Source organism: Canis lupus, chromosome 5 (genome assembly GCF_003254725.2).
Source record: "Canis lupus dingo isolate Sandy chromosome 5, ASM325472v2, whole genome shotgun sequence".
Taxonomy (NCBI): Eukaryota; Metazoa; Chordata; class Mammalia; order Carnivora; family Canidae; genus Canis; species Canis lupus.
The window spans coordinates 42,801,092-42,825,432 of record NC_064247.1 but is presented as its reverse complement, the minus strand read 5'-3'; the positions used below and the strand labels follow the sequence as shown (position 1 = coordinate 42,825,432).

General features: G+C 56.6%; 1 protein-coding gene, 1 long non-coding RNA gene and 1 pseudogene across 3 annotated transcripts; all 3 read left to right on the top strand.

The window, feature by feature from the left end:
- The first annotated feature begins 69 nt into the window (after positions 1 to 69).
- On the top strand, positions 70 to 12,645 carry LOC112647575 (coiled-coil-helix-coiled-coil-helix domain-containing protein 10, mitochondrial-like; annotated as a pseudogene).
- On the top strand, positions 1,408 to 12,645 carry NATD1 (N-acetyltransferase domain containing 1). Its single transcript, XM_025428102.3, has 3 exons — positions 1,408 to 1,565; positions 7,748 to 7,866; positions 9,578 to 12,645. Exons 1-3 carry the CDS (start codon positions 1,460 to 1,462, stop codon positions 9,692 to 9,694), a joined length of 342 nt encoding a protein of 113 aa, XP_025283887.1. The 5' UTR covers positions 1,408 to 1,459; the 3' UTR covers positions 9,695 to 12,645.
- Positions 12,646 to 15,110: 2,465 nt separating this feature from the next.
- Positions 15,111 to 23,438, top strand: LOC112647223 (uncharacterized). Of its 2 annotated transcripts, XR_007410485.1 has the most exons (4): positions 15,111 to 15,401; positions 15,488 to 15,621; positions 16,533 to 18,511; positions 18,907 to 23,438. It is a non-coding gene; the product is annotated as an uncharacterized LOC112647223 (long non-coding RNA). The 2 variants fall into 2 exon arrangements; XR_007410484.1 differs by lacking the exon at positions 15,488 to 15,621.
- The last annotated feature ends 903 nt before the right edge of the window (positions 23,439 to 24,341 follow it).

Here is a 24,341-nt window from a genome sequence, read left to right as displayed (position 1 = left end):
CAAAGCTCCCTCCTACACTTCTGCCTCTTTTGGGGTGAGGCGGCATTTCACCATCCGCCCTATCGCCCTATGGGCTACCCCAAACAAGGCTTCTCAGGTTTGACCCTCCTCACAGTCACACCTGCGTATAGGTGCCGCATCTGCAACATCAACCGTCCCCCTGCTGCTTATGAATTGCAGCTGTGTGCCTTGGGCCTCTATTCCTTATCTGTAAACTAGAGTCAAGCAGAACTATTTTCCAGGCTCGTGATAAGAATGTTCACTGAGGGGGGGGCGGCGGGGACTAACCCTACGCCTTGCCCGCAGCCGCGCCGCCGCGCCCTCTGCGCCCCCGCCCGCGCCCCCGCCGCCCCGTCGGGCCAGCCCGGCCTGATGGCGCAGATGGCGTCCACGGCAGCCGGGGTGGCGGTGGGCTCGGCTGTGGGGCATGTCGTGGGCAGCGCCCCGACCGGAGCCTTCAGCGGGGGCAGCTCGGAGCCCGCCCAGCCCGCCGCTCAGCAGGCCCCCACCCGCACTGGGCCCCAGCCCCTGCAGATGGGGCCCTGCGCCTAGAGGTCAGGCAGTTCCTGGACTGCTCCACCACTCAGAGTGACCTGTCCCTGTGTGAGGGCTTCGGCGAGGCCCTGAAGCAGTGCAAGTACGACCACGGTCTGAGCTCTCTGAGCCCCCTGCCCTGAAGAGACAGGTACGGACTGGTGCGGATCCCTGAGCCAACCCTGCACCCACCTTCACCCCTTCACCGACAGCCGGACCATGACCTCAGATTGTACCCATGTAGCTGGGATTGGGAATGAGGAGGGGGGTTTCTCACCCCACAGATGACCGGAGACGCAAATGTGCAATTAAAAGAGTTTATTTTAGACCATTAAAAAAAAAAAATGTTCACTGAGCGCAGGTGTAGCTTACCAGGGCTTTGCCCCGCACCCGCTGCGCACACAGCAAGTGCTTAATAACTGGTGGCTTCGAGGGGAGGATTAGAGATCCCCGTATATAGGTCGTTTCATGTTCTTGAGAAGGGGTCCGTGTAGGGGGCCCAAGTGGCTCGCGGGTCCAACGCAAGAGGGCACAGCGTCCCCGGGGCGGACGCGGCTCGCGTTGTTTTGTTTGGAGGGACGAGTGGCACGCGGCCAGGGAGGCGCTCGGCCCCTTTAAGAGTCGAGTGGAATGTATCAAAACAGAAAGGCCGCGTGCCCATTGGCCGCGCGCCGCACGTGACCTCACAGCTGATTTCCTGGCCCCCCTCCTTTTTTTGTTGCTGCCGCCGCCGCGGCCGCCGCCGAGTGTCAGTTTCTGCGCCGCCGCCTGCGGTCCCCCGGCCGTCCCGCGGCCCCCCCCCCCCCCCCGCCGCCGCCGCCGCCGCCCCGCCGCGGGCCCGCGCACCTCTCCGCGCGTCCGGCCCCGCCGAGCCGGCTCGGCCCGAGGGTCCCGGCGGCCGCTGCCGGCGCTGCCCCGCGCGCAGATGGCGCACTCGGCGGCCGCCGTGCCGCTGGGCGCGCTGGAGCAGGGCTGCCCCATCCGCGTGGAGCACGACCGCCGGCGCCGCCAGTTCACCGTCCGGCTCAACGGTAACGCGGCGTCCGGCCCGCCCCCGCCTTTTGTCTGCGAGCGAGCGGGGCCCGCCGAGGCCGCCCCCTAGCTGGGGCGCGCGCCCTCGGCCCCGGGCCCGGGAGGGGCGTCGCGAGCGCGCGCCGCGGGGTGGCCTCCGCGGGGCCCCGCTCCGCTCCCGCTCCGCCCCGCGCTCCGGGAGCAGGCCACGCGCTGTGCCCGCGGGCGAGGCGGGGGCGCGGCCGGCTCGCGGGGCAGGGGTGGGGGGAGGGGGCCCCGGGGCAGGCAGAGGTCCAAGCAGGGCCGGCCCGGGTCCTCCGCCGCCAGCACCCAGCTTCAGGCCGCAGGGGACCCGCACCTGCTCCAGCGCCGCCGTGTCCCGGTGTTGGACACCCCCTGGGGGCTGTTGTGGGAGTCCTGGAGAGTGAGTCCACCGTGACCTCCTGCCTCTCCCTGGTGGCCACACGGCTTCTGGCCGCCCCTGGGAACTTTAGCTTTTCTGCACCCGGGTTGGGGGCATCTCCTGGGCAGACCTGGGGTGAGGGAGAGAGGGGTGTCTGCTTCACGGGGGGCGGGGGGGGGGGTGCGATAGAGGGGAAGGTGTCACCATCGGTCCGTTGGCTCTGAGACTTTGGCCAAGTGACCTCCACTCTGTGTGCCCCGGTTTCTCCATCTCTACAATGGGAGTGACACCAGTGCACACCTGAGCCCTGGTTGGAGGGACAAAATGCTGTAATAATGAGAGTAAAGAAGCCTTAGAATAGCCCTGGCAGAGCAAGTGCTGCTCTACTGATGGTGGTTTTGAAAACCAGAAAGCAAAGTCTTCATTTCCTGTAAAGAAAGTTTCCACCACTTACTAGCCTGTGCCCCCTCCTGGCTAAGAGGTCTGAGGGGACAGAAAATAGAATGATAAGATCTAGGATCAGGAGCTCTCTATGCACCCCCTCTCTGCATTAATAACTTTTTCTTCCATCCCAGCTGGGCCCCCCTGCGGCAGTGTCCAAGCCAGAAGGGCCCTCAGAGGCCATTGTGCCCATTTCTGACAAGGGAAGACAGAGGCTCGGCGAAGGGAGAGGCTCGCCTAAGGTCAGGCAGTGAGTTAGGGCAGAGCTGGGATAGGATCCCCCCTAGTGTGAGCCCTGGAGCTGGGCTTATCCAGCCTGTACTTGCACGGGAAGTCAGGAGGGGCTGGGGCAGGGACAAGGACGGACCGCATCCCTGCTACAACATCCCCTTCATGTGGGCATTCTCACCCCACGTTACGGATGAGTAAACTGAGTTTTGAACGGTAGGGGAGGAGTGACCCCCCAAAGTGCCAGAGCTCAAGCCCAGGCCCGACTGACCAGGCACCGTGTTCTTTCCGTGTGGACGCAGGTTCTTCCACCACTGTGGTGCTCACTGTGGTCCAGGTGACCTTGACACTCCAGTTGGCCACTTGTGTGGAGGGTCCTTGTGGCTTTTCACAGCTTCTTTTCTGAGGTTCCAGGGAGGCCTGTGTTTCCCTAGGGGCTCAGGAGGTTCCTCTGTACAGTCAGAAAGTTTGGGGTTTTCCTTTTTGTTGCCAATCAGTCCAGCCAAAGGACACCCCTCCAGGATTGGCAATGGTCAAGGCTGGATGTGCCTAGCCGTTTTTCTAACCTTGTCTCCTGCCCTTCCCTGAATGGCTAACTCCATCATGGACTGGGGCTCCCCAGCCAAGCCCAGGGAGCAGTGGGAGGCCACCAGCTTCTGTCCAGCCTGGGAGGGGGGTCTGGCTGTGTATATGGGGAGTAGTAGGGTGAGAGCATCCATGTCTGGGCCTGGGCCTTTCCTCAGCTGCAGAGGGTAACGTCCTGCCATAGAGCCCCCCGAACAGCAGGGCAGGCCCTGGAGACTAGCTCAGGGTGCCTACCGAGGGAGATGAATGCTCAGCCTGAGAGCCAGAGCAGCCTCTGGGGCCATCCCCCTGGCAGAGCTGTACCAATGAGTTTCTAGCGAGCTCCGCTTGTGGGCGATGGCAGAGGCTGAGCCACTGCATCCGAGTCCTTGCGTCCCGGGCGGGTTCTGGGCATGTGGCGGGGGGGGGGGGGGGGGGGGGGGGGGTGAGGGGAAACTGCTCTTCCTGTTTTATAGATGAGGATCCCTAGATACAGGGAAGTGACTGGCTTGCTCAGGGTCTTGTACTCAGAGGTGGGAGAACTGGGATCCCTCACACAGGCTGTTATTGAGTGCCTACTGTGTACCAAACATTGTTCTAGGTGCTGAGTACTGGTAGGCTGACAGTCTAGACGGGCAGTAGACAATATGTGAAGTGTCAAGTGTCCTAGAAGGCAAGGGCCTGGTTAGGCAAAGGCTGCTGCCTAGAATCCAGGGTCCAGGGGGGCCACTCTGGGAACGTGCCAGTTACTTAAAGACCTAAAGGAGGCAAGAAGGGAGAGCTCCATCAGACAGAGCACTCCAAGTGGAGGAGGCAGCAAGACCGAAGGCCCTGTATGTCATAGGTGGGGACACCAGGGCACATAGCCAGTAGGCATCTAAGGCAGCACTGAGCCCCTGTCCCTGGGAAGTCCCTCCTTGGCCTTAGCTCTGACCTCCCAGCCAGGGCTGAGTGTCCCACGTGTTGCAGGGAGGAAGGTCATCTGGGTCCTAGAATCCTGGTGCTTTCTGCATGCTCCCTGATCCCCAACCCTGGGGCAGGGTAAGCCCTGACTTCCAGTCCCAGCTCTGCCGAGTGACCTCAGGCCAGCCAGTCCTGACACCTCTGTGTCCCAAGCACTTACCTGTCCCTCCTAGGACACTTGCTACACCCTCCTGGACCTCAGAATCACCTTGAGATCATGAACTGTAACTAGTTTTGAGAACAGTTAAAGCTGCTCCACTAGTGAAGGCCCTGCCCTGAGTTTCTCCACTCTGGTACCCTCCACCCAGCCCCAACTCAGCCCCAAAGTCCCCGGGGAAGTTATCAGGAGAAGCAGTCACTGAGAAATTGTCTTCCCTGGCAGGTGGGAGGAGGAACCAGGACTCTGCTTGGTCCGGAGGCCCCCAATGGCCAGTACCAACCCCCTTGCTAGGAGCTGGGAGTTCTTGGCAGCTCACCAAACCCCGCCCAGAGAAGGGTCTGGGGCCTGAGCAGGTGACAAGGACAGCTTGGCAAAGACTGGGGCAGGTCAGGAGCTGGGCGAGCTTGAGGAACAGCAAGGCCAGTGTGGCTGGCCCGGGGCCCCGACAGAGGACATGCGGGATCCAGTGGGTGGATGCAGGGAAGCCGACAAGGCAGCCAGAAGGGAGTGCCTGCGGAGATGTGAGCAGTGGCCAGATTGCAGGCACGTTGTGAAGATCATGTCCGTGGACCTATTCAAGGGTCAGATCAGGGTCTGAGATGAAGGCCAGGCACAGAGGACCTTGAGGATCTTGGCCTGAGTCACGGGAGGATGGCCATGTCCTAGGGCTCTCCAGGGCAGTTTGGTAGGTGAGGGGGATCAGGCTGTATCAGGTAGGGGGGTTGGGACAAGGTGACCTGCGCTGCCCCACTAACCCGAGGTGCTGGGCCACAGAGCAGGTGCCCCAGGACTGTGCAATAGGGGTCTGGCTCCTCAGCCTAGAATGCTGTGGCCTGGCTGGTGGGAGGGTTCATTATAGAGCTTTTCACTCACACGTAGCCTACGCCCACCCTGGTGACCCAGATGGCCTTTAAGTACCTCTTACAGCCAGAAAATTCAAAGTGAGCTCAGCCCCACATGCTGCCGGGCTGTGTGACTGCCTCTCAGAGTCTCCATTTCCCCATCTGTAAACAGGGCTGTAAGAATCTCACCCACTTTGTAAGATTGTGGTAAGGCATAGTGTATGGAGAGAGCTGAGCACAGGACTGCCTGTTGCAGCGCCCCATAGGGGTGAGCTTTCTTTCGTCTCCCGGAAGGCCAGCCAGGACCCCTGCGTGGCTTCCTACTGCTCTCCCTCCCTCATTCAGGTTCAGCCCTGCCCACTCACTGATCCTTGAACATTCCACCTCAGGGCCTTTGCACATGCTGTTCTTGCCACCTGGACAGCTCATCCTCCACATCTCCTTTTGGATCATTCACCTTCTCCAGGTCTTTGCTCAAAAGAGGCCTCCCTGTAGATTCTAAGATGGCAACCCTCCCCCCTTCTCTGCTGTATTCCAGCTTATCACCTTCAGGTTTCGATTATTATCACAGTATTATCTGTTTTCCTCCATGAAGGAAGGTGTAGTCAGTTTTCTTCACAGCTGCATGCACAGCACTCAGAACCCTGCCTAACACAGTCAGCCCTCCATGAGTTTGGGGGTACTTCAGTGGCCTGGGCATGCAGGCAGCAGCTCCGTCAGTGACTGGTGACCAGCTCAGGCCCAAAATAGCCTCCTGATCTCTGCCCTCCTGTACTGGGTGAGGTGAATTCACTCCCTGGGACAGAGGCAGGAGCCAAGAACCAAGTCCCATGGTGCAGGGGGCCAGCTGGGGCAGGTGGCAGAGGAGGCCATGGCCGGACCCTGGCCACATGGCTCCGCTGGAGCTCCGGGAAGGGGCAGAAAGCCGCCCACCTGGGACTGGAGCGTCCTGTAGCGTCTGGCTTGCTGTGAGATGCTGGTCTGGTCATTGAGATCTCTTGGCCTGTCAGCCTTCCACACTCGCCAGGGGCTGGGAGCCCAGGCAGCAGTTAGGGACGCATTCTCTAGGATGCTTTAAATTCAAGCACATGAAAGACCGTTGGCTTTAAAGATTTTAGGGCAGCCCCGGTGGCTCGGCGGCTCGGCAGTTTAGTGCTGCCTTCAGCCCAGGGCGTGATCCTGGAGACCCGGGATTGAGTCCCATGTCGGGCTCCCTGCATGGAGCCTGCTTCTCCCTCTGCCTGTGTCTCTGCCCACCCCCACCCCCGTGTGTTTCTCATAAATAAAAAAATAATGTAAAAAAATCTTTAAAGATTCTAAAAAGACGCTTGGCATCTCCATGCTCTCTTTTAGAGCCAGTGAATTGTGTTTTCTAACCTCAGGGCCTTGCCGTTGACCCTGTCCTGTCTGTCCCTCCCTCGGCCACCACCTCAACTCAGAGGTTTTCTTGGAGGATCCCTGGGACTGCCTTGGGCTACATGGCCCCATCTCGCCCCCAACCTGCTTTTTTCTTTCCTTCGTACACTTTCTGAAATTATAGACCATGGAGTTGTCCTCACCCTGTCTTTCTCTCACTTACCATGTCCAGGTCACAGGCATGGCCTGCCAGCTACGCCCTCACACCACCGGCAGAGCCCGGTGCCTTCCCGCACCCCTGCCTCCACCTGGCCACAGCCTTGGTCCGTCCTAACTCACCTGGCTGGGGCGGCCGCCGTCTCATTGGTCTCCCTGTTCCTGCCCGGGTCCCCTCTCGCAGCGGCCAGAAGGATCCCTGAAGTCATGAGTCACCTCCTGCCCCTCCCCTGCCGAGGACCCTCCTATGGTTCCCAGCTCACAGGGATTTAAAGGCTCTGCCGGACCTGCTCCTGTCACGTCCCCGCCCTCCTCACCCCCCACCCTCCCCTTTGCCCACACTGCTCTGGCCACCCCAGCCTCCTCACTGTCCCTCAAACACACCAGACCCCCGCTGCCTCGGAGCCTTTGCATTGGCTGTTCCTTCTGCCAAAACACGATTCCCCAGACATCCTGTGACTGACTCCTTCTCCTTCCTCTCTCTACCCAGCACTCCCTCCGCCCCTGCCCCACCCCTGGCCACACTACACATTGACTTGCTTTTCTTGTTTATTCTGTCTCCCCTTTTAGTCCGTTCCAGGAGGGCAAGGCTCTTTGTTTGGCTTGTTTGTAGCTGAGTCTCAGTACCAGAAACAGTGCCTGGGGCTCAGTAAACATCTGTCAGGTGGAACGGATGGATACAGGGACGGATGGACAGAGAAGACAGCTAGGTAGTGGGTGGCGGGGTGGGTGGATGAGTGGGCAGACGGCTGGGGGCGTGTGGAGAATGATGAACACCGCAAAGGCTCATGTGGGGCTCAGTGTACTCTAGGCAGTGCTCCCAGCATCTTGTAGAGATGACTCCTTTAATCTTCTAAACACTGTGAGGAATGCTTTATTATATCCCCACTTTATGGGTAAGGAAACTGAGGCACAGGGAGGTCATTCAGAGTCCAACTCCAGCACTCAGGTTCCGCATCCCTAGCCCTCCGTTTGCCTGATTAAGCCCCAAGAGCCTCCAGGGCCTCACCTGTTCTCCACCCTCCACAGGATGTCACGACCGGGCCGTCCTGCTCTACGAGTACGTGGGCAAGCGGATCGTGGACCTGCAGCACACCGAGGTCCCCGACGCCTACCGCGGGCGTGGCATTGCCAAGCACCTTGCTAAGGTACCGCGGGCAGAGGGTGGAGGGTGGGGAGGGGGCACCGTCCTCTCGTTCAGCTAAACCAGAGCCCTGGGGGCCAGAATATAATTCATAGGTGCTCAGTAAACCTTTAGTGAGTGAGTAGATAAGCGAAGGTCCAAGTACGTGACTTGTGTCCCATTCCCTGCCCCTGAGGCCCTCCATCCCCATAGCGCCTCCAGCCAAGGCTGGCTGCAGAGCAGGTTTGGGCTTAATGCAGGGAAGTACAGCCCAGAACAGAGAATGGCCTTCCACTCATGCCTCTGAGGGCTGCACCAGGCCCGTGTTCCTCCCGGGCCTGCTCTAGCCACCTCCACCCCCGCCTTGAGCCTCTGTTGCTCTGCTGCCCTCTGCCCTGAAGCAGCCACTGCCACCAGGACCAGCAGCTCATGCCCATGTCTGGAAGACAAAGTGATCTTCTTCCTTTACATGGGATCAGCCTCTGCACTGCTCTGGGGGGCTGTCCCAGGTTGCCTCTGTGGGAATTCAGAGAGTCACTGACCTGGGGAGAGGGGAGGTGGGCCATGGAGCTGGGGAGCCCTGGCTGGCCATGGGACCCACCGCAGGCCCTGTCTGGGGCTCCCCTGAGCCCCGCCTGCTGAGGGCATGGAGGTGCTTGCTGTGTGGCCTCTGACTGCCGCCTTCTGGGGCCTTGAGTTTCTTTTTCCGTGGAACGGGAGAATAGACTGGAATCTTGTCTCTCGAGGGTCTCAGGGTGTGAGCCCCAAGGTGGGGTGTGGATGGTGAGACGCAGCAGGGCCTGCTCGGGCGTGTGGAGCTGGAGGTTCAGACTGGCCGACACGTAAGCACAGGGTCCCTGGTAGGCGCTCGGTACATGCTGCGCCCCTCTCATCAGACCAGCCAACCCTACCCAGGCTGTCCTCCACTTTGTTGTAGCAGACGTTTATTAAACACCAGCTGTGTGCAGGCATCCTGCAAGGTGCCGGAGGGCAGGGGGTGCACTGGGCACACCCTTGCTCTCCAGGGCCTGAGCACCTTCCTGAGAACAGCCACGGGTGTGAGGAGCGCCACCTGCTGGCACCCTCATTGCTCCCCCCCCATGGTCGGCTTCAGGAGCCCTAAAATGCCCACACTGACCTCTGCTAGGTGTAGGGAGCCCTGGGGGTTGTGGGAGCCACAGGCGCCCCTCACCCAGCCAGAGGGTGAGGTTCCAGGACCAGGCATCAAATGAGTGGCCACATGAAGATGAGAGAAAAGGAGCCATAGGCAGCAGGTGCCTTGTGAGTGCAGAGGCGGTGAGATCAGATGGGAGGGTGTGCTGGGTGCCAGGCCTCGCAGGTGGGGAGTGGGACAGGCAGGACGTGGCATGGGGTCAGGGGTTCTTTGGTTTCATGCCCACCTGATGCTGTGCCAGATGCACAGGGCTGCGGCCCCTTGCTACTCGGTTCCCTGGCTGCTGTGTGCAACCTGCCCTCCCAGGGCCTCGGGAGCCCCATCCTTGTTTATCTGCCTCAGTATCATGTGGCCTCGGGCAATTTTGCCAAAGCTTTCTGCCTCAGTTTCCCCCACTGTGAAAGGAGGGTGGCGGCAGCACCTCCCTCCTCCCGTCGCTGGCCAGATAGGACCCTTGGCCGGTGCAGCCAGCTCCCGCCCTCTGAGGGACCAGGCTGGGAGGTGTGGGGGCTGGGCTCGGGCGGCAGGCACTGACGGCTTCTCTCTCTGCCCCGGCCGCCAGGCTGCTCTGGACTTTGTAGTGGAGGAGGACCTGAAGGCCCATCTCACGTGCTGGTACATCCAGAAGTACGTCAAGGAGAACCCCCTGCCGCAGTACCTGGAGCGCCTGCAGCCGTAACCCCGGCCCCATGGGGCAGGAGCCTCCACGCCAGACCTCTCCTCGCGGCCTTTGCCCGGCCCTCCGCGTGCTCTCAGGAAACCTGGTCCCCACCGGGGACAGACTCAGAGTTATTTTTGTAAGGATACTTCGTCGGTGGCCCTGGGAGGCCACTGGCCGACGATGGGCCGTAGTCCAGCTCCCGTGGAGCAGGGGAGGCCAGGCGGCCGAGCTCCTGGCAGCTCCCCCTTGGCAGACACCGGCTGGCTTCTCGCAAGGGCCCGCAGCCGGGTCTGCAAGGCGGCTGGGGTCATCCCTGTGGCCAGTCCGGGTGCCACCTGCTCTTCCTGCTCTGTGATGGGCAGGAGGGCTGATTTGGGGCCCCCTCTGCTGCCACCTAGGGCTCTGTCCTTCATGCAGATGACGAGGGGCTTCCCTGAGTGCAGAGGAGCAATAAGAAACCTCGTGTGCCAACCTCCCGGGGGCGTAGCACCAAGCCACGGCTGCCACTAGTGCGGCCCCTTCTCCTCCTCCTCCTCCGACACACATGCCCCAGGCTCTGAGGGGCAGGCCAAGGCGAGGGGTGGCCCTCCTTCATGTGCAAAGCCTGGGACGCACAGACTGGGCTCCCACCATGGCTCAACTGTGCACACGTGAGCACACATACACACGCACAGACACACAAAAGCTCACACACACGGGACACTGCAGGGCTGTGCATCAGTGGAGTGGCAGGTGGAGGGGGCGCTGGGTGTTCTGTCCTTGGCACCCATGTCCTTAACTCCTTGCCATTGTCTGTCAGCTCTGCAACACATCGCGGCCCTGTCCCCTGTGGCTGTCCTGTCTCCCCGCAGCCTGCAGCCAGCCCCGTAGGTGGCCCGAGCACTGGCAGCCGCCCTCCCTTTGCTGGCCTCTTGGCTGCCCTGTGGGTGGGCTTTCTCAAAGAGGACCCTTTGGAGCTTAGGTGGGAGGGAGGCAAAGTGTCCTCAGAAAACTGTCCTCACTATCCAAGGGGAAGGAACGTTTCTGTGGAGGGGATTTCCTTTGTGGACATTGGACATCAGAGCATCTTTCTTTCATGGCACGCTTACGGCTGGGCATGTTCTGTTGCCTGGCTGGGATCCCAGACCAACTTCCTTGGTAATCGCCCTGGAGGTGCACACTGGCACCCTCTGTCCTGCAGGCCTTATGAGCTGGGTAGGGCTCGGGGTCCTGACCACCTGTGCCCTACTTCCCACAAGAATCAAGTCCATGCCTCCCTCCCTGTGGGGCTGGAGGGAGACGCTGAAGGCAGAGCCCCTGTAGGGCTGAGACAAAAGTTAACAGCACAGCGCTTGGGGTAGCATGGCCCCTCCAGGCCTCCGGCTGGGGTGGGCTTGGGGAAGCATGTGTGATGGGGCTGGCGACCCCTCCTTTTCTCTGCTTCGCTGTAACAGGCCTTGGCTTGGGTTGCCTTTCCACTCACCTCTTCCCTCTGGGTTTCGGCACCAAGCTCACCACAACCACCAGGCCAGCTTGGCCGCCCATCTCAGATGTTTGCACAGACACCTTCCCACCCAGCGGCAGGAACACTTAGATCAGGACGCCTGACAGCCTACCTGTTTGTGTGTGTGTGTGTGGGGGGGGGTCCCTGAGCCCCAGAGCCCCCAGAGAGGCAGTGTCTTCAGCATCCCCACTCCCATGTGCTAGCTCCCAACCCTGCTCTGGCCTCTAAGAATTCTCCTCCCCAAGGGCTGGGGGTACCTCTCACCTTCCCACCATGCTCCTCAGTTCTGTTTGCAAAGGGCTATTCTGAGGAGCCAGAGAAGCCCCTGGGCCTCCACTGTGCTGGGAGTCCCTGGCCAGGAATAACTGGCACAAGTAGGTTCTGTTGCTGAGTTCCCTCCAAGCTGGGGGTGTCCCCTCCCTGGCACAGCTCAAAGAAAGGGGGTTGTTGGCCTGAGCGTAGACAGATGGGCCAGTCTGGGGTCTGGGCCTTCTCCCTCTGGCTCCTGGGGCAGTGGGATTATGAGTCCCCTTCCTTTCCCACTCCCCACCCACACATGCCTTCCCAAGGTCAAACACAGACTCAGTCATGAAAACTCCGCAGTAGCTCAGAAACCCGTGGCCTGCAGAATGATGGGAACCAGCTCCGGGAGGGTACTGGGCCCCAGCGCCCTCCCAGGCCATCCATGGGAGGGTGCCCTACAAGCAGTAGCACAGGGACCCCAGAGAGGTCCCCAGGGCAAGCAGGGTTTACGGGAACAGAGAGCCATGTGGCACGGAGAGAGCAGGCCTGTCCTGGTCCTCAATGTGTCCACCTGTGTTCTTACCGCAGGTGACGTGCCATACCTGGCTGGCAGACACACAAAACACTTACTACTTGAACCAGGAGACACGCAGGGTCTTGGGGGACTGGTATCAGCCCTGGGCTGGGGAATGGCTGGTCCCCAGTTCCTGCAGGAACACCCTGGAGCCTGCCCACCTCCCGGCTGCCTTAAAGTATTGCTGACCCCACTGCAGTGGTCAGCCTGGCCCTAAATCTCCAGCAGGGCCTCAGGGCAGCAACAGCCTGCCCTCTCAAGGCCCCAGAGCCCCCAGCCCACCTCCACCGGCCTCCCCACCCCCTGGTGCTACTCTGCCTGGCAGTCCAGCCTCACCCCTACCGTCCCTGGATGCTCCAGGAGCCCTTCCTCCACAGGCAGGTCACGTGGGCCACCCACAGGGGCAGGGGAATGCTCGGGGATCCCACAACTGGCCCCTCTTCCAGCAGAGTGCCCCAAAGGCCCTGCATTCTCCTGCCACATCTTGCTTTGTGGGTTTCCTTCTCTTGCCCAGTCAAAATAGGTGGTAACTCATGTGCCTTTCCTACTCAGGACCTGTTCCAGGTGGCGCCTGGGCCAAGGCTGGTCTTCAGACCTGCTCCCGTTGTTACTTCTCAAACTCCTCAACAGATTGCATGGCATACATTTCAATAAAAGGTGTGACCTAGTGCTCTGGCTTCCAGAAGTGGCGCAGGGGTGCTCAGGCCAGGGGGCCGTTCCCCCCACACCATGGTGCTCTGTCCTCTACCCCCAATGTCCCTGCGCCGGTCTGATCACTGGCCCCCCCCTTTCCTGAGGAAGAGAGAAGTTCAGGGTCAGGAGCCATGGGCATGAGTAAGGAGGGGAGAAGGCAGGCTTGGCAGGCACCCTCTGCTCTTCCATCCCCTGTCCCTGGCAGCAAAGCCCCCATTTCCTGGTCAGGAAGGCGAGGCTCTGATGGGCCCCAGGGCCTGGCTGAGGTCTCCCAGCTGGACAGCGGTGGCATCAGGGTCTGGGGACTTGGCCATCCTTTCCCTTGTTGCAGCTCCCCCCCCCGAGGCTGCAGCGATGCTCTCAGCATGCAGCCCGCAAAGCAGGGGAATGAGGTTTGCCAGGAAGAGGCTGTGATGTCCTGTCCCATCTGGTCTCAGCTGTTGCCCTTAGACCTGCTCCTCTCCCCACTAAAGAGCCTTCCCTTGGGGCTTCTGGTGCAGTGGAGAGATGCAGGCTCCCATGTAGGCCTGGGCGGGGGGGGGGGGGGGGGCAGGAGGCTGTGCCCTGTGCTTGAGGGCCATGTGGCCACAGTGTGTGAGTGTCCCCCTCCCTACCCCCCAGGCCGTGGCCCAGGGAGGGGGACCCCTGCATGGGGAATTTCCTAGTTTACACTCAAGATGACGGCGCTACCCCAAACGACAGGAGAACACGGCACTGCGGTCACCAGGCCTTTCGAGATCTTGTCTGGCTTCTCATGGCACTGCCATGAGATTCCAGTTCTTAGGCCTACTTCACAGATGGAGAAACTGAGGCCCAGAATGGGGCGGGGAGGTCGTCACTAGGCTGCAGAGCACCAGGACCCACACCTCGCTGGTTGCCTCAGTCCTGCAGCCACAGGACATCAGAGAGGGGCTTTCCTGGCTGCCAAGGATGCTCTGGAGCCAAGTCTACAGCTTCCGTTCTGCTGACCCCGCTGCAGCCCCGCATCCAGCCCTCAGGGCAGCATTTGGAGCTGTCTGTCGTCTGTCCGGTGACTGGGGACAGCAGCCAATGGGTCTCTGAGCTGTGGCTTCAGGAGGCACCTCCACCCCCAACACCCCTCCCTGAAACTAGGGGAGATGTTAAGTAGCAATCTTGCCACCACGGAGTGCTGTGAACCTCCAGGGTCTCCCCTGACCCCAGGGGGCAGTGAGGTCATGACTGCCCCAGCCCAGTCAGATCACACAAGCAAGCCTGGTGCCTGTGTTCGAGGGACTGTTCCCTTGGAGGCCGTCGCTCTGACCCAGAATTACATGGGTTCCTGTAGAGTTAGGAAAATGCAAACTGCACCAGGTGCTACAAATGGGATTTAGTGCAGGGGACTGGTTACCAAACTGTAGGAAGGAGCAGAAGGGCAAGCACAAGAAGGTGACCCAAACGTTGGGAAGTGCAGGAAGCTGCTGTGACACGAGTGGGGGCACAGTGTCACAGCAAGCCATGATCACTGGGCCTCTGCTAGGACCTCGCTGCCTGGATAAAGCCTGGAGTGCATGTGCCCACCCATCGCTGCTGCCATGGCCACTGAAAACACCACCAGGTCCAGAAACTTGCCCGCACCGTCTCCTAGCCTCGTGCCACTGCCCTCCTCGGGCAGAAGCGAACGGGCAGCCACTGCTAAGGGCTCTGCGGAGTGTGGCTTGCAGGCATCTCTTCCCGGTGTGATCCGTGGATGCCCCCAGACAAGTAGTCGGGATGAGATATTCCTGCCATCTAGGGGCAGGACATCTGATGTCATGCCCATCTGTCTACACCAATGGCTGAAGCTGGCCAGCATGATCGAGAATGACTGCTCCCGATGCCAGACCGACCCAGAATGGCTGTTGGAATGGCAACTCATGTTTGGAGGCACTCAGTCTTCATGATGCTGGTGCGTCACGGGCTGGGGTGTCCTGAGCTTGTCGTAGGTGAAAGGGGACACTTGCAGGCCGTGAATCAGGTTTGGGTGGGAGATCTGTGGGTGAGATTCAGCAATCTTCTGAATTAGGGAGAGGGTGGAACACATGAGGTCAGAGGAGGATCCTTCAAGAGGATTCTATCAAAAGGCACTTCACGGGCAGCCCGAGTGGCTCAGCGGTTTGGCGCTGCCTTCAGCCGAGGGTGTGATCCTGGGGTCCCGGGATCGAGTCCCATGTAGGGCTCCTTGTGTGGAGCCTGCTTCTCCCTCTGCCTGTGTCTCTGCCTCTCTCTGTGTGTCTCTCATGAATAAATGAATAAAATCTTTAAAAGAACAAAAAAAAAGGCACTTCACGATGAAGTCACATGTTAGATGTGGAAAGATGCTGAAATGGAATGTGAATAAGCCTCTCCATGGTTATTCTGGAATTTAGAATAAGGAGAGTCGGGGAGAAAAGAATTTACCAGTGTTTTATCTGCTAAGACCAACAGGCCAATTAAAGGTATGAACTAGGTCATTCAAATTTCCCAAGCTGGCTGTGAAGGGAGAGTCTTCCTCCTACGTGTGGAGACCCTGCAGTTCAGAAGGCCAATCCCATTGCCCCGTGCAGTACCCATTATGTATTCAGTGAAGATATAGGGGTGACCAAGGCAGATGGAGCTCCATCTTCAGGGGACCCTGCACCCAGTAAGAAGACTGTGACAGGGCTACTGGTGTACACAGGCAAGGCGCCCACCCCAATGCAGAGGGCCCTGGAAGGCTCTCTTGAGGAAGGAATATCTAGATTGAAAGCTAAAAGGTAGGTGGGCTTTTAATGGGAATCAGCACACAGGCCCCATATGAAATGGTCCTCATGGCCTCTGACCTCAGCTCACACCACTCTAGCCACACAGGCCTTCCTGCTGTTCCTCATACCCGTGAGGTCACCTCCACCCCAGAGCCTTTACACGTGCTGTTCTATCAGCGCAGGATGCTCTTCTCCCAGTCATCCTTGGGTCTCCCTCCATGGCCTCCTTCAGGTGTGTACCCAACTATCACTACTCACTGAGGTCGCCTTTCCCAGATCCCACCCTGCCTTTAAGTTGCTACCCACCCCTCCTGATTCCCTTACTCTGCTCTAGTTTTTTAATCTTTGCTTTCTTCTTACATATTATCTAATGGATTTATGTTAGCTTATTTATTATGTGTTGTCTGCATCTCACTGCTAGAGTACAAGCCCCATGAAGGCAGTAGTTTGTTCGTTTTCCATTTTGCTCATTTCAATATCCCCAGATCAGATCAGTGCCTGGCACAGATTTAAAGCTCAACTATACTTGTTGGATCAATGGACAGACAGATGGACAGGTAGATAAGTGGATGGAACAGTAATGGGAACGAAAGCTCTGGGTAGACTACACAGCACAAGTGAAGGCCCAGCAGTGAGGCAGCTGACGGCACCTCTTGACCTTGCATGTGTCTGAAAGCAAGAGAGTCAGGAAACAAGCGTGGAGAGGAGAGCAGAGCCAGGTGATGGGGAGCCTTGAGGTGTGTAGAGGCTGCCCACAGCCGTAGCTGTTGCCACTCATGGACGCACAGCTGGAACTAGCAGCCTCCTCACAGCTGGCGTGCCCCGGGTCTGAGTCCTTGCCAATGGAACATGTATAAAAGTGAGGTGGGCTGTTTCTGGGCCCCGTCTTTCCCATCCACTGCTGGGTGCTGTCCATGGCAAGGCTCTGGGGGTTGTGAATCTACTGGTAAGGAACACAGGTCCCTGAGCTGCGGCATGGACACAACCCCCTGCCAAAAACAAACCCTTCTTTTGGCTTGTTCCATGAGCGAGGAATCCAGGCCTACAATGTTTTAAGCATTCTGCCTTTGGGGGTATGTATGTTACAACAGACAGTGCACTAACTCTAGGGTGCTTCTGTTCCTTAAAATCTGGTATTTGTAGCGCTGTCTTGGCGGTGAGGCGGCGGGGGACACGGACATAGATACTGCAGAGTGGAAAGTTGGAGATCCACGCCGCGTAGGGAAAGATGCAGAGCAGGCTCCTACTAAGCCTGCGGCTCCCAGAGCAATCCGAGACAAGCTGACAGCAACGTGAGCTGGTGCCTCCTTCAGTTTGCAGCAAGGGGTGAGGAAGGGGTGTGCAACAGAGGAGATGGCCTGCAGACGGTAGGCAGGGGTACACCACCCCCACTCCCACCCCCAGTGCTGGCGAAGGCAACTGCTACCGGCCACAACTAGCAGGGACTCGAACTGAAAATGTTTGAAGCAGCAGCGGCCCATCACAACTGTCTCGATTCTGTAGACAAAGCCTTGGCTGCCCGGCAAGATCAGACGCAGGATCTGCTGGGCCCGCCAGCTAGTTGTCTGAGCTGCTTGGGAGGTTAAGCATCAGTAAACTGAGGCAGAGACAGACAAGTCATTAGAAAGCAAAGAGATGGAGCCTCTTGAAAGCCACATTAGGCAAGAGTGTCAGGCTCAGTCCTCCAGAACTTCCTGACAGGGAAGGTCCCTAAATTTCAGAGGGAATTATGCGGCCAACAAAGCCAAGAACCGGTGGCCTCGCCCCAAAGCCAGGCCCATGTGGGCCAGCTGCAGAAAGTGTGCAGAGCCCTCCTCAGAGGTGGTCATGGAGGAAACAGGACGTGAGTACAGTCCTCCCAGAGAGTGGAGTCCAGGCCCCACAACACCTGCCTCTCAGGATCCCGTTGTCGCTGGCCCAGTGCAGCCACCTGGGACCCATGCTCCTGCTCTCCCTTCTTCTGATGAGAGTTTCACCAACTTTGATCCTGTGCCCGTCCCACCATTTCATTCTGGCTTGGAGTGGGCAGTCATTTGGATTTTCCTTCTAGCTCCCTGGCTGCTGCTGGTGAGGAACATGCTGCATCTCTAAGAGACAGAGGACCTCAAACAGGAATGGGGTGTGTGTGGGGGGGTGTCCGTCTGGTGAGGGTGCCTGTGAAGAAGGCAGAGCACTGCTATTTGGTTGTCAGAGGACAGATTGTTGCAGGGACTCAGTAAGTCACCAAAACTCCATTTCCTGTCCTTCCTAGACAGATGGCATCTCCCAGTGTCCCTGGTCATTAATGGGCAGCAGAAGTGCACAGAGGCTTTCAGAGGATGGTGTCTCCCCTACCCCACCTCTCCCTCACCTTCAGGAAGTGGCAGACTGCTGGGAGGGAGAACCCAGCATTGCCTCTCATCTCTGAAGCATTGTCCGGTCTATTTGTTAGACTCACATCGGCTTAACACACACACACACACACACACACACACACACACACACACACACAGGCCCGGTCAGCATTTAGACTTGTGACTGAGGCTTATAGGGACTCATCGATGGCTCGTAAGCAGAAAAGTGCCATGTTCGTATTTGTTTTAAAGGAATTATGGAAAAAAAATAAAAAAAATAAAGGAATTATGGTGGCTGGAGTGTGGACAGAGGATTGCAAGGTGAAGGTTGGGTGTAGGAAGGCGGCTTAGGAGGTTGGGGCAGATCCTAGGTGTCCTGGAACAGAACAGGGGGAGCAAGATCGAGAAATGGGTAAGTGTGAGGTGTTCACTCTGTCCCAGAGTCCACAGCTGACAGTGGCAGGGTCAGGACTCCAACTGGGGTCTGTCTGGGTGGAAGAGGGCCCTATGTGTTGAGGTGCGTGTGCACATGTGTGTCTATACATGGCCCCCAGATTCCATCTCCCCTGCAGCCAGCCTAGGCTAGGGCCCTGCCCCTCACCTGATCTTCTGGTCTCCCGGCAGCTCTCTCGTGCCCTCTGGGCTGCTCTTCACACAGTAGCCAGAAAGATCTTCCTAAAACCTCAGACCATGGCTTTGTCCTGCTCCAAACGCTCCAGTGCCCTCCCCCTGCATGAAGGGTCCAAGCCGAGGGACCTGAAGTAGTCCCTGCTCGCCCATGTCCCTCAGGTTCGTTACACTTCAGCAGTACTGACCCGGTTTCTGGTCTTCAACTCCCTCAAGCGTGTTCCTGCCTCAGGCCTTTGCACTTCTGTTCCCACCTTCTGGAATTGTCTTCCTCCAATATTACCATAATTTCACCTTCCTTGTCACTTAGATCGGTTTTAATTAGACAGATGTTCAGCTGCTAGGAAAACCCAACTCTCAGTGGCATTTCATTGGTCCTATGTATTACAAAGTCCAGAGGATGAAGGTCCAGGGCTTGTGTGGCGGTACTATGATGTCACTGAAGGCCCAGGCTCTTTTCATCCTCCTTCTGCATCTCCTTAGTATGTTGGCTGTTGTCCTCCTGCTTGTTGTTTCATGGTCACAAAATGGCTTCTTACCTCCCTTCTTACCTCCAGGTATCACAGCCATATTCTAGGCAAGAGGAAAGGTGGGTGCTGCCTGTCTTGACATCTCCATCTAACGTTGCCTCCCTGGGCACTCTTTACCTCGCTGCCCCATCTTATTCTGGTCCTTTATCACTCCTTGGAGTTTTCTTGCTTGTTGACCAACTCTTGTCACTGAAATAAAAGCCCCCAAAGCTGGACTACACTTGTGCTCACTGCTAAACCCCGGCTGCGGCACAGTGACTGGAACATATTTGTTGAATGAATGAACAGTGAAGTCCCCTAGTTGGCTTGGTGCTGGAGTCGGGACTCAAACCCAGATCTCCCACCTCCTGGGCCTGGACATTTCACAGAGTGTCCCCAAGCCCCTCTCTGTGTGAGGAGCTACCCAGTCCATTTGCAGGTTCCGGGAGTATGAACAAGGAGCCTGTGTTTTCAGGCCTGGATGGAGAGACAGAGAAAAAAATCCCCCATGCCCCCCACTGGGATTTGGGGAGTCCTCCTTACTCAGAGTGTGAGGCAATCTTTCTTCAGAGGCCGCTGGCGGGCAAGATGATCCTGGGCGGTGCAGAGCCCAGAGTAAATGGCAACCCCTCACCTCGAGGGCAAGTGCTTTCTTTTTCCTGGGAGCTTTAGGGGAGTGACATCTTACCAGAATTTAATAACCTTTTTTGGGGTTTCTTTTCATTGTATTTATTTTTGCAGGATCCTACATGCAATACAGGGATTCGATTCAGATAGTCATACAGAGTTTCTCCTTTAAATAAATATATTTCAGAGTTCAAAGAGTGAACCCATTCAAAGAGCAATATTAAGAGTGGCCTAAAGATCTGGTACAAATGCCAATCATCACCTCTACATAATTCCAAAACATTTTCTTCATCCCCAAAAGAAACCTGGCACATTAGCAGTCTGATTCATCTGCCTCCCCCAACACTCCTCTCCTGTCTCCCGCAACTACAAATCTACTTTATGTCTCTGTAGATTTGTCGATGTGGGCATTTCACATACATGGAATCATACAGTGTAGCGTCTTTCACTCAGCGTATTGTCAACGTTATCCATGTCGTAGCACGTGTCAGTACTTCATTTTTTATGGCCAAGTAATGTTCCATTGTGTGGATGGACCCTGTTTTGTTTATCTGCTCATCCATGGATGGACATTTGGGTTTTTCCATCTTTTGGTGATTGTGTATTATTGCTGCTGAGAGCATGGGGGTTCAAGCATCTGTTTACATACGACATTTGATGGTCACGTTTGTGCTTCCTGCAGAGGCCTATGGCCAGGCACTTTTTTTTTTTAAGATTTTATTTATTTATTCATGAGAGACAGAGAGAGAGAGAGAGGCAGAGAGAGACACAGGAAGAGGGAGAAGCAGGCTCCACACAGGGAGCCTGATGTGGGACTCGATCCTGGGACTCCAGGATCACGCCCTGGGCCGAAGGCAGTCACCAAACCGCTGAGTCACCCAGGCATCCCATGGCCAGGCACTTCTAATTCCACTTCCTGTGATAGCTGGCTCTCCGGTTCTTCTTTGAACCCCTAGGGATATGGTGACCCATCCTCTCGGTGGGGTCCCCTCATCTCTCCAGGCATTCCCTGGGGCAGGACAGCATTTAAAATGGTGTCAGATCCCTTCTCCCATCTCCTCCTGTCCAGGTGGGGAATGTACCTGGCCCAAGCACCAGCTTGGCCCTCTCTCCAAGTCCTACCCCCTTGGTTGTCAGCGCAGCTTCCCAACCTAGGGGACCCAGAGCAAGTGTGGTCACCCCACATGTCCTTGTCTCAAATCAATCTGTCCTCTGATCTCCAACTCCTTTTAGGCTGGATGTTGGCGATGGTCACCATCACAGAGCACAGAGGCTTTCTACATTTGGTGGCCATGGTTCAAACTGGGCAACGGGGCTCTGGGCAGAGTTGTGTCCCTCCAAAATTCGTATGATGAAGTCCAGTATCTCAGAATGTGGCTGTATTTGGAGGTAGTCTTTAAAGAGGTGAGTAGGATGAAATGAGGTCAGATGGGAGGCTCCTGATCCAACCTGACCGAAGACTTCGTTAGAGGAGTCTGGACACACAAGGAGACACCAGGGTTGTGTGTGTACACAGGGAGACATGTGAGGACACAGCGAGAATGCGGCTATCTGCAGGCCAAGGAGAGAGGCCTCAGAGAAACCAGCCCCCTAGCACGTGATCTCAAACTTCTAGCTCCTAAAATCATGAAAAGAGAAATGTCTGTTGCTTAGGCCCCCCAGTCTGTGGGACTTTGTTCCGGCAGCCCCAGCAAATGATTGGAGACTGTGTTTTAATGTCCCGTGAAGCTCCAAAATCACTCTACTTCCCCTGCGGGTCCCCAACCCCAGCCAGCTTGTGCCACTGACCTATGAGTAAGTGTCTCCCCTGCTTCACGCTCCTGAGGGAGGCGCCTGCTATAAAATGAACTATAAAAAGGCACTATTATCATCAAACCATGTTGGCCTAGTTTGTCCAGGAGTTCCTCATATTGAAACTGGGACTCCCATATTACCCTTCGCTAACCCCTCAGCCCTGGATCCGGGGCTGGCCAAGTGGGCTAAGGAAAGGCAGGGACCTTGTCGACATCCTCCTCTGTCACCCAGGTTTTTGCACAACCTGGCATGGAGCAGGTACTCAGCAAGGGTCTGGTGACACGTAACTGAGTAACACACCTCGCACGAATCTCTAGGACTGCTGAGCGGCCTCACTACTCATGCTGACGGTGATGGGTCTTCAGCGAGGAGGGCATGAAGATAAAGTAGGGGCAATCTGTGCCTTTCCCAGACTCGTGTCGGGAAACCGTGGCAACTGGTTGATCTTCACAGGCACCTGCTTGTGTTTCCTTAGTACTGCGGTTTGTACACAGACCAGGGCCTTTTCTGTGTCTGAGGTGGAGTGCTGATAGGTGGGAGGATGGAGGCCCCAGGAGCGTCCTGGAAGGACACTGGCTGGTTGCCACTGGGTAATGACTGGGCTTCTGCTCCAGTGAGCACTGGTAGGCCAGCTTTTGTCTCATGGAGGAGAGAGCATTCGCCAGGATAGGATTTTAGGAGAGCTTGTTCCCGTCGTGTGCCACCATGTCACATGCCACCTCAAAACACAGTAGCATACGACAACAGCCATTTTTGTCTGCTCATGGAGTCTGGGGGTCAGGAGCTAGACAGGGCATGGCTCTGAGCAACAGGGACGCTCATCTCTGTCTCTGTATGTCCAGGTCTCGGTAGGGATGTTGTGAAAACTGCTGGTGAAGCTGTGGGAAAATAGACCCTGCTGGTGGGAGTACAGGGCCATTCGGGGAGATTTACCAAAGCAATGAGCACCCCATACCTTTGACCCAGCAAGTTGTTTTTAGGAAATTATCCCACAGGAAGGTTTGCACACGGGCACCAGGAAGTTGTGCAAGCACACGTATTGCAGCCCTCTTTGAAACAGTAAAAGACTACTGGGAGGCTGGCTAATAGAATCATGGCATACCCAAACACGGGATGCCAAGCACTGTTAAGCCCAGCGTGTGCACAGAGTGATCTCCAAGATGCAGTGAACTGAAAACAAGTCACAGAGCCGTGTGTGTACAGCGTGTGCCCCATGAGTAAAAGAAAACAGCCATTGTTAGTAGATGTATACATTTGCCTATGTCTGGGTTATCCACAAAAGACACATAAGAAAGATACAAGCAACATCTCTGGAAGCTGTTAAGGACTAGGTATTGGGGGACGCCTGGGGAGCTCAGTGGTTGAGCCTCTGCCTTTGGCTCAGGTTGTGATCCTGGAGTCCTGGGGTTGATTTCTGCATCGGGCCTGCTTCTCCCTCTGCCTGTGTCTCTGCCTCTCTGTGTCTCTCATGAATAAATAAATAAAATCTTAAAAAACATTGTAAGTACAAACCTTTGTGTAAAAAACATTATACAAAAATGTCTTTGTTTGCCTCCTCGGATGCCTACTATGTGCCAAGAAGCATACGAGCAGGCGTAATTTGTTGAACACACACTCGTTTCTCCTCCCCAAAATAGCTGTGCATGGTAGCAGGTGTGAGTGGTGTCTGCTGCTTTCATTGCACACTTGCCTTTTTAGACTCTTCTCTGCAGCTTGGACTGGAAGCCTGCAAACCACATTTCCCAGACTCCCCTATCAGGTGACTCTGCTTATAGGAGGCATTGGCAGAGGTTCAGACGACAGGAAGGAGGGAGAAGCCACCCCAGTCCAGGATTCTGTGGCACCACAGGCCACAGTGGTGACAGCAGCTGTGTCAGCAGCATCCCCAGGAGTGTGGCTCTCAGCTTCTGCTCAAGCAAGCGAGGATCCTGGTTCTGGGAAACACTACATTTTCTTTTGCTCCTCCAGTCTTTGGGCCACAGCTGTTCCCTCTACTTACGAGGCTGTGGGCGTCCTCATTGTCCCCTTGCTTCTCCTGCCCTTGCAACATCTCTGTAAATATTGCCCTGTGTTAAATTCCTTCTGCTTGAAATACCTAGGGTGCTTTCTGCCCAAACTAGACACTAACACACAAATTTACCCCCATTTTGCGGATGAAAAAATTGAACCTCAAAGACAGGAAATGACTTAACCAAAGGCAAACCGACTACCGCTCCTCCCTCACCCCAAGCTCCAGTCACCCTGGTCCCATTTCTGGAACACATCAAGCTTGCTCACACTCCAGAGCCTTCACACATACTCTCTCCATGGAGAACATTCTGTCTCCAGCTTTACATGTGCATATTCTTTCTATCCATTCAGGTCCCATTCCAGGGTTACCTCTTGAAAGAGATCTCCTGTAGCGACCCATAATCTCCAAGTAACCCTATTACATCATCCTGCTTTGTTTCTTCTTAGAAATTCTCTGAAAATACTTACTTGGTTGTTATCTCATGAGACTGAAAAACCCAGGAGACCAGGAACAGTGTTTGCCTTACTAAATGCTGTGTCTCTACGCCTATGAGTGTGACACTGAGTGTGTACTCAATACTCATTTGCTATAAGAATGAATGACTGAGAGACACCTGGGTAGCTCAGCAGTTGAGCATCCACCTTCAGCTCAGGTTGTGATCTCAGGGTCCTGGGATCGAGTCCCACATCGGGCTCCCTGTGAGGAGCCTACTTCTCCCTCTGCTTGTGTCTCTGTGCCTCTCATGAATAAATAAAATCTTTTTAAAAATGAATGAATGAAAAGGGTAAACGGAAAAGTGGCAGATTATTTTTGAGCACCAGTTAGGACCCACATCTCTCGCTGGCCATCTGCCTGCTTGCAGTTCAGGGGTCTCTTCAGGAGGCTTCACTGCATGGAAAGCCATAGGAATTCCAATTTCCACCATTCTGATTGTGCCCTCGGTGGGTGCTCAGTTACTACATGCTGAGCAAACTAACCTGCCTATGAACCTTCCAGAAGATGTGTGTGCAGTAAGAGTGATTAAGAGGCAACATTCTGTGGTGGGGGTGGG